General features: G+C 40.1%; 1 protein-coding gene across 1 annotated transcript; it reads left to right on the top strand.

Moving 5' to 3' along the window:
* The first annotated feature begins 147 nt into the window (after positions 1 to 147).
* ptk6b (PTK6 protein tyrosine kinase 6b) lies at positions 148 to 6,754 on the top strand. The gene is made up of 8 exons (XM_076984586.1): positions 148 to 678; positions 2,591 to 2,712; positions 3,137 to 3,297; positions 4,107 to 4,275; positions 4,916 to 5,074; positions 5,416 to 5,597; positions 5,700 to 5,853; positions 6,083 to 6,754. Exons 1-8 carry the CDS (start codon positions 284 to 286, stop codon positions 6,271 to 6,273), a joined length of 1,533 nt encoding a protein of 510 aa, XP_076840701.1. The 5' UTR covers positions 148 to 283; the 3' UTR covers positions 6,274 to 6,754.
* The last annotated feature ends 8,701 nt before the right edge of the window (positions 6,755 to 15,455 follow it).

Below are 15,455 nucleotides of genomic sequence, written 5' to 3' on the forward strand. Positions count from 1 at the left end.
ACAACAAAACCGCCAGTGTTTTCCATATTGTTTTTGTATATAGCTTGATTATTCCGTTTATCAAAATGCCTCCAGTGTGGTCCGCGAATAGGCAGTTACGTGTGTCCCCTTCGCACATAGGCGTGGTGTAAATGAGGAAGTTTGCAGAGAGCTTTTCTGCGGTATGTTCGGTTCTCCTAATCAGAAGCATTCTTTAAATTCTTCCTAGTTCACCTGCGTAACAGGTGTTTCTAGGAGCGCAGTGGCATCTCAGTGCGCCGAAGAGCGCCGGTCCTGTTATCACATGGGGGAGTGCTTGAGGAGAACTTGCCCGTGTCTTCGGACATGTTGGGATAGGATATTCAAGAACTCAACGCCAGACGAGTTCGGTGGGAAAGGAGATACTGGACGCACAGTCGACGGGGTAAACAACAAATTGGAAAATAACATGAGTGACCCGCGGTACGGCCCAGCCTCGGTACACGAACCCGTGGACAATGCGGTGTTTACGGCTCTTTGGGCATTTGAGGCAAGGGCAGATGAAGAATTGTCATTCGAAGCGGGCGATATGTTCAAAATGGTCAGCTGTAGTGGAGACTGGTGGACTGCTCACAAGCTGGATTCGTGTGGATGTGTCCTCGCCACCGGTATTGTCCCTTATAATTACCTGGAACGGGGCGAATCTGTGGCTTCGCAACCGTGAGTGCCAAATTCTTTCATTTTTGTATTTCGTAACTACGCCAACTGAAGTTGCACGAAATAGGAAGCTCAATTATTACTCAAACAAGTAGTGGAAGTATAGGCTACTGAGGTTTTCCTGAAAGTGAAGTAATTAAAACTTTTGACTCGTTTTCTGCTTTAAGAACAATTTTTTGCGGTGTAAATGTCATTCATATTTTTGATTATTTTAAGATATTGCCAAGATAGAGAAGAAAACCCTGGTCTTGGTGTCCGATATAGACATTAATATTTTGACATGCAGATATAAGTGTAACAGGTAACACATAAATACACCACCCCCAGTGTCCTGGCAAACAACATGTTTATTACTATAGCTGATAAACAGTGAAATACAACGAATTCTGCGATTCAGTTACAAGGGGTGCTTACCAGATTAAATGTTTTTAGTTTCAGCTCCACTATCTGGTCATTCAGCGTGTAGGTCACATCATAAAATACATAGCAGCATTCACAAACCCACTCTATTCTGCACCAGCCCCAACTCACACTGCATTTAGTGCTCCATTACCGCTCCTCCAGTGTCTGTTAGCGCCAACAGAAACGTTTGCCGTCCACCAGAAATCAAGCATAGCCCCTTTTAAATTGATCGGACCGATGTGTTTAAATAAGGAGGTTGATATCCAGATATCCGGATTTGCCCACTAAATTAGGGGTTATGTGCATGCTACTTATCACTCACTTAATCCCTTTCGCGTTCACCTTACAGCACAAGATTTTGCTTTTAACAGATTTACCACAGAGAAACATTTTGAGTACTCTAAAATAAAATTTTACAGACTGTCTCTGAGATCAGAATAAAAAATTGGTCATCTACAATTGGTCATTGTAGTGCACTGGTCTTTGCCTTCAGCTTTGTGGTAAACGAAACAAAACAAACAAATAAAAAGCTATAGGCAGGATCAGTCCACGTGACTCTTCAAGCCCATAATGGTATCTCCTGGTCTTATCCCCTAGTAGTATAACCTTTTTATGTCCTTGCACTGAAACATGTTATCTTTATGATAGCGCAACTCCAGAAGAAGTAGGAGTGCCAATAGAGCAACACCACTGTACAGTAGCCTAGAACTGTCAACATTATACGGATTTGTAGTATTATGATTTTTGTATTACTGTAGTATTACTAGTGTATTACTGTAGCATTGTTGTACTATTGTTGAAAAACAATAGTATTCCTGCTGTCACAGAAAACCCTGAGGTTACAGTATTACATTTTATAAATAAAATAAAAAAACAATCAAGCAAAAAGACAAATAAAAAAATGATTATTGCAATTACATAAATGCTGTACACAAATCTTCTGGGTGAAAAGACCAGTTCAGATCAAGGGTCCTGCAGTATGGTACAGCTTCAAGACATAGTCTGCTGTTAAAAACTAGAGAGCAGACACAACATCTGTGTGCTACATTTCATAATCCAGGAGCTCCAGGTACTGTAAAGAAAGTGCTGCATCTCTTATTTGTTCAACATATCAGACAGACCTTTGTAGTCCAGGAAGGGATTGGCTATCTTCATCTTATGTCTTGCCTCAAGCTTTTGTTTTCCCGGAAAATAAAAATGTAACCATGTAACACCATAAACAGCATTTAAAAAGCAATTGATCCACCTTGAAAACAAGCCCAGGTTTCATTTTAGGGTTAGTCATAAAACTGCACTTGTAGCCTAACACTGCTTTTCAAATGGAGTAATTATAGCTTGACAATTGAGATCGCTTGAAATTTAAGAAGAGACACTGTCTTTTTGCTCAGCAGGAACATTTGAGACTAAGAACACTAATCATAAGTCTCCAATTTCTTCTCATTTCAAGGAGAAACACCACAGATATTAAGGTATCTTTTCTGATGCTCCTTTCCTATGGGCTAATCCATTTCAGGTGGTTCTTTGGCAAAATGAACCGGTTCGAATCCCTCAGTCACCTTATGTCTGCTGATAATGGTGATGGAGCCTTCCTTGTGCGGCTGAGTGAGAATGACAATGTGGGCCATGTGCTCTCAGGTGTGGAGTGTTTCTATTCTACATTTACAATGATGGCAAACACAAATATAAAGCACAAAGTCTGTAGAACATTTGGTGTTATTAATTATATTAATTAAATTAAAATATTTCAAAGTAAACTGTAGGTCTTGTAGGGAAACAAGAACACATGAGAGCTCTTAATTGAATTTCTTGCTCATGCTGTTCAAATGCATCCACCCATGAGTAGCAAAAGAGCTTAAACAACCTTATTTCTGCACTACAGCATCTGCACTGTATAAAAGTTGATTTGACCAATCTGAAACTCACCTCCAGTGCGTAATAAATGATGTATAAAGCCACTGTTGTCTGCACTATCAAAATAAGATGCTGTCAAAACTGTCCTCGCCATACAGAATTTGTCATGAGACTGTTTTAATCCCCCACTTTGTGCCTGCTGCAACAGTCCGGGTGAAGAATGGAGTGAAGCACTTCAAGGTCTACCAGATGGACAGTGGTTTCTATGTGGATCAGTCACGCTGTTTCCCTAGTTTACTGGAGCTTATAGAATACTACCAGAACCACCGTCTGGGTGCTGTACACAGACTGGGAATGCCATGCATTAGGGTAAGATGGACACAAAAAACGCAGACATCCTCTATCTCACTCTATTTATCTCCCATTGAGTGGTTATAGCTCTAGCTGTTCAGTCATGCTGGTCATTCATACAGTAAGTTTAATAGGTTCTTCCCAGGCACGTTCACACAAATCAGTCACATGTCCAATGACTGTTGTGTGCTATAAATTAGGGAGACCAGCTTTTACTGCATCAGTTATGGTTCAACTGAAAATGTTAATGGGCAAAACAAGTAACCATACAGATGTTGACTTTGTGTGACATTTAACACTATGCGTGCCAAGACTATAGAATCTTTCAAACAGTTCATACATCAGAGGGGTCAAAGGGCAGGGGTGAGGATCGTGAAAGCAAACTAAACGGTCAGTTGTCTTAGCACATATCAAGACTGATGACTCCGGATACGCACACTTATACACCGATACACAACGTCACAAGGCATGCGGCATCAAGTGCATCCAGGAATATTATGGCAATAATATAACAATATATGGCAATAAGCTGTAATTGCCCCATTGCCCTGCATAGTCCCCTGGTCGTGTCCCCAAAACTGCTCACAGCTGTGCACTGCTGTTAGTTCCATCAACACGCACAGCATGTTGTAGAAGCCACGTGGCAGTAGAATCATGGCAAAAACTGGAATTTCAGCTGATTCCAGGGACACACAGCAGACCTGACAATCTATTAATAATAAAATAATCAGTTATGGAAGTCTACTGTTGAATCTAGATGGTTGTTTCGGTTGTTTACATGAGTAAACAGGTGTATAACTTTGTGGGGACACTGGTTGTGTGTTCAGAGACAACCCCAGCCACAGGACCTGTCACACACCACAGTTGACAAGTGGGAATTGCCCAAGGAGGACTTCACCCTGGGGGAGAAGTTGGGTAGTGGCCAGTTTGCTGATGTGTACCGTGGCAAGTGGAAGAAACGGATCAATGTGGCCATCAAAATTCTCAAGAACAATGGTGAGGTGTCACCACTACACCCCCAGAATGGGGACAGGGGTAATCTTGTATCCACAGGTGATATACACGCTAAAGACACTTTGCTATGGAGTTCTCTTGGGTCATTAAGTGTCCTGTGCAGTAGGGGAGAATGCTGACTTAATTGATATAGGCAAGGTAGGTTGTTTTTGATATTATATGAGTCATTATTTTAAGGTTACAGATTTAATGGAATGGTTGATCATCCTTTAGTTCTCTCATATAAATCTGCACTGATAAAACAGGCACTGTACTGTGTTAACATTTAACCTGCTTTTATGAGTTATTGAATACTTTTCTAAACATGGTGCAAAATGTGGAAAGTATGAACAATGTATGAACAATGTAGTTTTACCTGTCTCTCAAGATTTTCTTGTAGTTTCAAACTTTTATCTTAAATCTTTCCCTCAGCTCCTGATTACGTCTGACTCACCAATTGCTTTTGTCTGCTTTTTTCATGATGAAATTAATGTATGCCCCAAGGACCCATGTGTTTGAAAAGCTGCCTTGTGACAACACGTGTTGTAAAACGAGCTATATAAATAATAATCGACATGACATACCTAAAATGTTTTCTAATGCTTTTTTCCTTTGTGTTTCCTTTGTGCTCTCTGAATATCAGAATCTCTGAACCAGCAGGACTTTCAGATGGAGGTTCAGCTTTTGAAACGCCTCCGTCATAGACACCTTATCTCACTCTTTGCTATCTGCACTTCCTCCGCCCCCTATTACATCATCACTGAGCTCATGGAGAAAGGGAACCTGCTAGACTTCCTTCGCAGTAAGTCAGATCTGCAGAGAATGCAAAGAACAGCATTCCAGAATCAAGCAGCTGCTCTCATTCCAATTGGCCTGCGTATAAGGATATTCATTCGGTGCATAATATATTGGGCAACTCGGTGCATGTCAATGTCCCCACCATTAACTAAGGACACACGTAATCACAGAGGTTATATTTGTCTTAAATATTTTAAGAAACTCATTGTGGCAAAATATAGAAGGCGCAAACATCCTGACAGAGAACGTTCTACAACACGGTTCTCTTTTTTAATTCTCCCGTGTCTGTGCCTTTGTGTTATTCTACGTTCTCTGATTTTAGCTTGCTGTCCTTTGCTATGCCAGGTACTGAGGGCGGAGCTTTAGACTTGGTGAGTTTGATTGACATGGCAGCCCAGGTGGCCGCTGGGATGGTGTATCTGGAGGATCACAACAGTATTCACAGAGACCTAGCAGCAAGGAATGTTCTTGTTGGTGAGGGCTACATTTGCAAGGTGGCTGACTTTGGCTTAGCACGATTCATCAAGGTGAATTCACTCAGTATTTTAAATCTCTTATTTAAAAATGTTTAAATTAATGTTTAGTATAATATTTATAATATGGAGTACTAACATACATTTCATCTGTAGGAGGCAGTCTACATATCAGAAGAAAAGAAGATTCCATACAAGTGGACAGCCCCTGAAGCCATCATCCGTGGCCGGTACTCTAATAAATCCGACGTGTGGTCGTTTGGCATCCTCCTGTATGAGATCATTACCTACGGGGGAGTTCCTTATCCAGGTAGTTAGCAGCTCTCTTCAGAAGTAATTTTTTTTTGTTTGATTTATAATTTGTTCTTTGCAATATCAACATTTTAGCCTGGTATTAGAGAGTGGAGAACTACTTGAGTTCGGAAAAGAAGTAGTATGTCCATTTCCTGGAAAGTGTAAAGTTAGCCAATATGTTTATGTTTAGCTGAGTTTATTGTGGGCAAACGTATTTGATTCACAGTTGCTCTGGCCTGTTGTAGGTTTCACTACCAACGAGGCCATCAAACAGGTCATGCACCGTGGTTACAGGATGCCGGCCCCTCCCAAATGCCCACGCTTTCTCTATGACGTAATGCTGTCCTGCTGGAGGGACAGCCCAGAGGATCGGCCTGATTTTAAACAGCTGACATGTGATCTGGAGAACATCAACCGCTACACTGAGCTGGAGTGAAGGAATTCTATGTTTCATTTTTCCTTACACATTACATGGTGTACAAATGTACCTTTATGGATAAATGAGGGGAAAGTGATGAGGGGCTGTGATGTTACAGGTGTTATCTGTCATAGACTACATTTCCTCCAGGACAGTGGCACACATAAAACTAATAACACATAACCATAACAGCAGAATGGACCGTCAGAGCCCAAGCACTTGGGTGACTTAGAAGGCTTACAATTTGAAAACACAAAAGAACTTTTCAGATGCAAATCTTGGTATGTATTCATTGTTTATTGATAATGCTGGGAATAATTACTACAGATGAACTGAAGAATTTTTGTACACGAGGAGCGACGTGACATGGAACGCCTGCCAGTTTAGCTTTACAAGCATGATGCACATTGATGACCCACAACAGTACGGTGATTCTTATTTATATTACTGTCATTTAATGTAATGCTGAGTCTTTAATATTAAACTGTTTTTTATTAAATACACATATCAGAACTTTACAACTTCCTGTTCAATATGCACAAGTTGATATGATTCAATATAGCTCACTTTTCTCAACTTTGGTTCTTTCTAATATAGAATAAAAAAGTTATGTTATAATATAATGTTATAATAAAGTCCTGTTATAATTGCAGACATTTCCATAGAGGTAATCTCTCAGTCCTCATTTTGAAATGATGGCAAAGACAAGCGTGCTAATTTTGATCATGCTGAACCAGAAAAATCCAATGGTCCTTTGTATGGACTTTGAATCAGCAAAGCAACTTTGTCTTGACGATCATTTGTTATGAACCCTCCCTAGAGTGTTACACAATATTCTAAAACTCTCCACTGCAATTACAGATGTTCAGTGTTCAATGTTAGCATGTAGAATAGTATAAGGTTTGTAAGGGGTTCTGAGGTTGAGATCGATGCTGAGATCAATCTTGAGTGTTCAGTGTGTGCTTCTTTGACTAGATAATAGCTCACGTAAAGCAGGTGCTATATTGCTAATTGAGGCTATTGACTATAAAGCACTACAGGAGGGAATCAGGGCTATTATAACCTAGAATATAAAGTCTGATGGCATCTAGAACCTGGATCATTGTTATGTGTGTTATTGTTTTAGGAAGAGATTAATGTATGAACAGGAAGCAGCTTGGGTTTGTACTACTTGGGGATGGAACTGTCACAGGCCAAAAATGAGGAAGCAGTGATACAGGTCTCCAACTGAAATGTCTAATTAAAGCCACGAAATTGAATCTGAATGTAAACTTGCTCCAATTGTAACATAAGGAGCCAAGACAGCAAACTGAAAAATACTAAAGACTAAACAATATTGCAAACAGAACAGCTTAAAGGAGCATTCCATGTAAATGTAAAAATATTTTTGTCAATTGTGATTTTTCACCACAATCGAAATTTGTCCTCCGCTTTTTACCCATCTGTGCAGTTAGAACACACACACACTAGTGATTACTAGGGGGCTCTGGATCACACATGCCCAGAGCGGTGGGCAGCCCTAGCTCGGTGCCCAGGGAGCAGTTGGGCTTGGGTGTCTTGCTCAAGAACACCTCAGTCATGGCCTCAGGTCTGGGAATCGAACCCACGACCCTCCGGTCATAAGACCAATTCCCTACCACCAGACCATGACTGCTCCTTACATAATTGCATACCTGCCCCCAGGTGGTGTGGTGAACGAGGTAACACACAGCACCTGAGGGTGGACTAGCATGAAGGAGAACAGACACACGTAACACAGGAGAACAAAAACAAAAGCCATGTTCAAAGTCACCAGCGAGTGATGTATGGTATTGGTAGGGGTACAATGTCACAGGAGCAAACTGTGTGTTGGTACTGGTTTTCCCATTTTGATCCAGACTCTGATCTAGTCAACATTTTCGCCATCAATGTCCCAGATTCCCAGCTCAATAAATTGTGCTTCTTCTCATAAATGGAATGATTGTTCTGTTATTTTTTTAGACTCTGTTGGTGAGAAACATGGCCTGAGTCTGAAACTAGAGGCAGACAACTCTCTTTTTCTCCCACTTTACTATAGGCTGGAGCCAGGGTGCCATCTACTGAGCTAGGACAGTTATGTTACCTTCATGCAGGGTTTCTCTTAGTTCTGAAAACGAACAAGACTACAGCCAGAGGCAGAGCCTTCTCCTATAGAGCCCCTCAGTTATGGAATAGTCTTCCAGCACCAATCCGATCACTGGCACGTGTGTGATATATATCATTGTTTAAATTGATGTTCACATGCTTAACCTGTATTTTATATCCTGGTTACATGCTTCTACCAAAGACAATTCCATACAAGCACTTAAAAGATGTTCTGGGTTGCCAGTGGATGTGCCAATGCCGTGGATGGATGTGTCATTACCGCCAGCGAACAGGCTGATGCGACTTCTACCTGAGGCCCAACATCTACATTGGAGGGACTGTGACGGCTCAGCCTGAAATTAGAACTATAACTAGAACTCTAGAACTACATTTGAACAATAAATATGGACTTTTACTAGCGGGCCACCCAGTGGAGGATGGGTTCCCTTTTGAATCTTGGTCCACCCAAGGTTTCTTCCTAATTCCTGTCTAGGGAGTTTTTCCTTGCCACTGTCACCCCTGGCTTGCTTATTAGGGATCTGGACCCATGTGTTTGTGAAGCCGCTTTGTGATAACACATGTTGTAAAAAGCGCTATATAAATAAATTTGACTTTGACTTGGTCTCACTGCATGTAATATCACATGTAAGTCATATATATTAATCATTGAAAGCAGAGCCGGAGTGGCTAATCGGGAGATTCGGGAGGATTCCCGATGGGCCGGCTCATGTCAGTCTCTAGTTTGGGCCGATTGGGAGGGAAAAATAATTTTGGCCCGGATTTGGGCATAAAACTCCCGGGCTGAAAAAGTGTCCCACTCCGGCCCTGATTGAAAGCATTTGGCAACACAATGATACACCATGTATGATTCAATATCAGTAAAGATAAAGTAGTGTCTGCTTTGATTAAGCTAGCAATGCAAACTTTTTTTTTCAGTTCTCTACACACACCTTGGCCATTCAGAAAGCAGACCATGTGACATCTGTGAAATGGTTAATCTAAAAATAATCTTGTCTGCCTTTAATCCTTCTGCAGTAGTGGGTGACGTGCTTCTAGATCATCACTTATTTGAAGCAGTCTGATTATCTTTCCTACAATATACACTTTCAGCATTTTCATTAGTGTTTGTTTTGCAATTATCAGTTGTTGTACAGCAATTCTCCACTCGCCCTTCTCCAGGTGGTCGAGTCCCTTACAAGAGGCAGTATCTTAGCTGTACCCCAGAACTGGGGTCTTCTGGACGTAGACCTCTGATGTTGTTCAGAAGACCTGTTGGACCCACCAGACTGCATCTTCAGATTATCAATGATGTTTATTACGCATTATTAAGAATCATGTCGTTATCCACGTGAAAATTATGAAATTTAAAACATAAAGAACAGTAAATTACCACTTTTCTGTTTGTATTAACAGTAGAGTGCTGTTTTCAAAAATAACAGGTTAATACTGTTGGAATTCTGCTGTAAATTAACAGCAATTTTTTACAGTGTATCAAATCCTCCATTTTTCCTAGGACTGGCATGATCGCATCCTTCTTTTTTTTGCACTCCCTCGTCACAGTAGCTACTTTTTAAAGTAGATCTGTCACGTTGTGGGGGGGGGCCCCTACCGGTCGCCCCCGGTTACAGCGGCAGCGGTCCTGTTTTTGGTTACGTGATGTTCGTCCCTCAGGTGGGCGGGACCCGTGATCCGTCTCACCTGAGGGTTGTTTGTTCGTCTATATATGTCTTGTCTTTGTACCAGTTGACTGCTGGTTATTATTTCCTACATTTGGAACAATGCACGGGTTTTTGGTTTGCACACTTTCTATTAAACCATCCTCTTTCCCTGAGACTTGGCGTGATCGCTTCCTTTTTAAGTTGCTCACCCTGCCCGTCACAAGATCTGATAATCTGTACATTTGCTTTTATTGTAAAAGTATATTTTGTGTAAAGAATTGTAATTTACTATTTTTTTAATTACGTACAAAAATGCCTGGAAATTTGCTGCAATTAAATCTGGGGTGGATGCTTGGTCTGTAGAGTGGCTATATCCACACATTAATTGCTAAAATGCAAAAAACTAATAATAAAGTAACTAAGTAATGCAGTAACAAAGTAATGGTTTTTCTATAGCATGGCTATCTGAAATAGTTGAAACGCAATTATAAATAAGAAAAAACACCAATGAAAAGTGGGAAAAATATTCCATACAGTTCTTACTGTAATTCAAAATTTCACCACAAGACGTCACCTTCATGCCTTACACATTATAACTGATTTCCGTTCCTTAGACACAGATTTAAAGAACACGTATTTTCTCACTTTTCTTTTTATGTTAAATGGTAGGCTATATTAGAATAAGAATATGCTACATTGTAATTATGTAACCATTATGTCATTCGTTTCTGCAAGCAATATTCACATGGTATTAGGGAGCTATAATAATAAGTTTATTTTTTATAGCACCTTTCACAAACCCAAGGACGCTTTACATAAACATAGTCAAACATAAGAGAGAAGAGTTGGGAGTATCAGCGAGAGTGGGAGTAGTGAGAGAATATGAAGGTCTTTACATGAACATGGTCATATATAAGAGAGGAGAGTTAGGGAGTATCCGCGACAGTGGGAGTAGTGAGAGAATAGGAAGGTTGTAGCTGAGCTTTGAAAATAGGAAGAGAGGCAGTGGAGCGAAGAGAGGAAGGTAGAGAGTTCCAGAGAGTGGGGGCAGCAACACTGAAAGATCTGCCACCCATAGTGGAGAGTCTGTGTCTTGGAATGGTTAATAGACCCGAGTTAGAGGACCTGAGCTGACGTGATGGAACGTGAGGGTGCAACAGGTTGGAGAGGTAGACAGGTGCGAGGCCATGGAGGGCTTTAAAAGTCATTAAGAGGATTTTGTAGCGGATGCGTTCTGAAACCGGGAGCCAGTGAAGTTTATGGAGGATTGGAGTGATATGTTCAAACTTTTTAGCTGAGACAAGGACTCTGGCTGTGGAATTTTGGATGTACTGAAGAGGGCGAAGTGTTTTTGCAGGTAGACCAAAGAGCAGTGAGTTACAATAATCCAATGTGGTAGTGATGAAAGCATGAACCAAGGTTTCGGCAGCTGTAGGTGAAAGTATGGGCCGAAGCCGAGCTATGTTCCGGAGGTGGAGAAAGGCAGACTTACAGACTGAATTGATATGAGGTACAAACGTGAGGCAGGAGTCAAACAGAACACCCAAATTACGCACAGTAGGCGACTGGCTAACAGAGGCGTCATCATAGATAAAATATGATAAAGATATAAGATAAAATATGCCTAAAATATGCATTACACTTAATAGTTGCTGTCATGCTGTCATGTTGCTGCCTATATATGAATATCAAGCCCCTTTAACCTGTTGTGCTATTACAACACCATTTTCTCTCACGGGTTAAAGATAAAACATTTTATTAAAAAACTACATAATACATACAAATTTATATGCCTAAATTGGATCTTATGAGATCCTAAACATCCTTATGAGACCAACAGCCATTCTAGGCCAAGATGGAAACGCCAACACAGCAGAAACATTTAACATTTAGATTAACATTAACATTTAACCTTTAGTTGTATCCAAACCCACAGTACAAGCCTAAGATCGCAAAGAGACAAACACAGCAACTCTAACACTGCATTACAGGTTGATACAATATAAACTGGGAATGGAGTCTTATCACCTTTTTCTTTTCTGATGGTTGTAAAGGCACTGTGCTCTAGGGGGCGACAAAGAGTTTCTAGAGGGCAGGGGACCGATCATGCAGTGCAAGCGTGAAAGAATGTAAGAACATCTGACATCATACTCACTGTGTCAGACTCTGACCCGGTTGGGCTGTGTTACCACAACCTGTGACCTGACTCTGCAACTCGACACTCTGAATGTGCAGCAGCAAAAAACATGGCGTGCTTTCCAATACTTTCTGCTAACTCTCAAAGGAAACCACAGTGCAGTAAGAATGCGAACATACGTTTTGGATGAGATTTAGAGAATTGTAAAGAAGAGGTAACATTCCGAATCATACAGGAAACGTTATGGAATAAAACTTGGTTTATCTTTATATGGATGAGTAGTTCATATAATAAACACCGTGTCCAGATAATAAGCTGAAAGTCATGAGGGTGTAGTTTTGCATTTGAAACACAAGTGAGAAAAGGCTATTAATTCCTTGCACTTCAAGCAATGATAATCCATACTGTGTGTGTGTGTGTGTGTGTGTGTGTGTGTGTGTGTGTGTGTGTGTGTGTGTGTGTGTGTGTGTGTGTGTGTGTGTGTGTGTGCATGTAAGAGAGAGACTGGGCGATCTATGATGCTGCATTTGGGAATCCATCATATCTGGATGTGTAGTTTCCAAGCATTATCACCAGTAAGATGATGGGGAGCAAAGTGCAGAGGGGGAGATGGAGTTTACTGGGGTACTGACAACAGTAGGTTTCATGTTGCTTAAAGCAAGTATATGCACGGAAAGGAAGCCAGGCTACATAAATAGACCTGCACTGACTGACCTATCTCATGCTCTAATAGTCATGCTCATGTTCTAATAGTCATGCTCATGTTCTAATAGTAATGCACATGTTCTAATAGTCATGCTCATGTTCTAATAGTCATGCTCATGTTCTAATAGTCATGTTCATGCTCTAATAGTCATGGTCATGCTCTAATAGTCATGCTCATGTTCTAATAGTCATGCTCATGTTCTAATAGTAATGCACATGTTCTAATAGTCATGCTCATGTTCTAATAGTCATGCTCATGTTCTAATAGTCATGCTCATGTTCTAATAGTCATGCTCATGTTCTAATAGTCATGCTCATGTTCTAATAGTCATGCTCATGTTCTAATAGTCATGCTCATGTTCTAATAGTCATGCTCATGTTCTAATAGTCATGCTCATGTTCTAATAGTCATGCTCATGCTCTAATAGTCATGCTCATGTTCTAATAGTCATGCTCATGTTCTAATAGTAATGCACATGTTCTAATAGTCATGCTCATGCTCTAATAGTCATGCTCATGTTCTAATAGTCATGCTCATGTTCTAATAGTAATGCACATGTTCTAATAGTCATGCTCATGCTCTAATAGTCATGCTCATACTCTAATAATCATGCTCATGCTCTAATAGTCATGCTCATACTCTAATAGTCATGCTCATACACTAATAGTCATGGTGATGTTCTAATAGTCATGCACATACTCTAATAGTCATGCACATACTCTAATAGTCATGCTCATGTTCTAATAGTCATGCTCATGTTCTAATAGTCATGCTCATGTTCTAATAGTCATGCTCATGTTCTAATAGTCATGCTCATGTTCTAATAGTCATGCTCATGCTCTAATAGTCATGCTCATGTTCTAATAGTCATGCTCATGTTCTAATAGTAATGCACATGTTCTAATAGTCATGCTCATGCTCTAATAGTCATGCTCATGTTCTAATAGTCATGCTCATGTTCTAATAGTAATGCACATGTTCTAATAGTCATGCTCATGCTCTAATAGTCATGCTCATACTCTAATAATCATGCTCATGCTCTAATAGTCATGCTCATACTCTAATAGTCATGCTCATACACTAATAGTCATGGTGATGTTCTAATAGTCATGCACATACTCTAATAGTCATGCACATACTCTAATAGTCATGCTCATATGCTAATAGACATGCTCATGTTCTAATAGACATGGTCATGTTCTAATAGTCATGCTCATACTCTAATAGTCATGTTCATGCTCTAATAGTCATGGTCATGCTCTAATAGTCATGCACATGTTCTAATAGTCATGCACATGTTCTAATAGTCATGCTCATGTTCTAATAGTAATGCTCATGCTCTAATAGTCATGCTCATACTCTAATAGTCATGGTGATGTTCTAATAGTCATGCCCATACTCTAATAGTCATGCTCATACTCTAATAGTCATGCTCATACTCTAATAGTCATGGTCATGTTCTAATAGTCATGCTCATGCTCTAATAGTCATGGTCATGCTCTAATAGTCATGGTCATATTCTAATAGTTATGGTCATACTCTAATAGTCATGCTCATATACTAATAGTCATGCTCATACTCTAATAGTCATGCTCCAATTGTAATATTGCAACGTTTTCGGCTTGTGTGCATTAACAACAGCAATATATTCACTATGCTTTGTCAGTGCAGTGTGTGTATGTGTGTACGTAATGAATATGTACGCTGTATATATGGAATTATACTCCAGACAAAAGTGATTTTATTGATGTTTTTACTGTTAACCTGCATACAATTTTGAGAAATATCTTCTGAGTTTTACGCTACTGAGCTACTCTAAAAAGTTACCTATAGAACTGCAGTGTAACTTCTTTTTACAAATCATCTATCATCCATCTTCATAGGAAATGAACTTTGTTAATGAACCATATTATTCCATCATGTTAACCTTAATCAAAACAAGTTCTGTCACTAACAGAACAAAAATAAATTAAGGGAGTATTACAAAATGTGACCAACACATCTACTGTATCTCTAAATGTGACCAAAAAATCTATTGTATCTCTAAGTAATCCTGTATGTTATTTCCTCATCAGTCCTCATTAGGATACTGGAAACATTTGATTCATAGAAAAATACAAATGCATCCGAGTTTAGATACATGTAACTGAATAAATCTAACTCATCACCACTTGTGTGTGTGAAGTGAGGTAGTAAAAATTAGCTTGAAGTACTAAAAAAGCATATCTGTAGCCTGCCTGAGACATATCATTGGAAAGCCCAATGTCATGCATTTAGGAGCTTCTAGTCCCTTCAGAAGGTGATTTAAAGGAATACTTCACACATGCTTGGGGCAACTTTGGGGCAGCTGACCAAAACCTGCTGAAGAGGTTGAAGTGAACACGAGAAATAGATAAATAGAAATCGATAAATAGAAGTGGAATAGAAGTAGATAGGGAATACATATAGGAACAGGGCGTAGATTAACCATATCTCTCTCTTGGCTGTATCACCACATCCGTCTCTCAGGTCCGTGGGGCAGTCCCAGAAAGGCGAGCCAGGCGGAGGCTGTGTTGCTCCTTGCCCAGTCACTCAACCCTTGGGGCTCCTCTCACCA

Source organism: Brachyhypopomus gauderio, chromosome 21, assembly GCF_052324685.1.
Source record: "Brachyhypopomus gauderio isolate BG-103 chromosome 21, BGAUD_0.2, whole genome shotgun sequence".
NCBI lineage: Eukaryota > Metazoa > Chordata > Actinopteri > Gymnotiformes > Hypopomidae > Brachyhypopomus > Brachyhypopomus gauderio.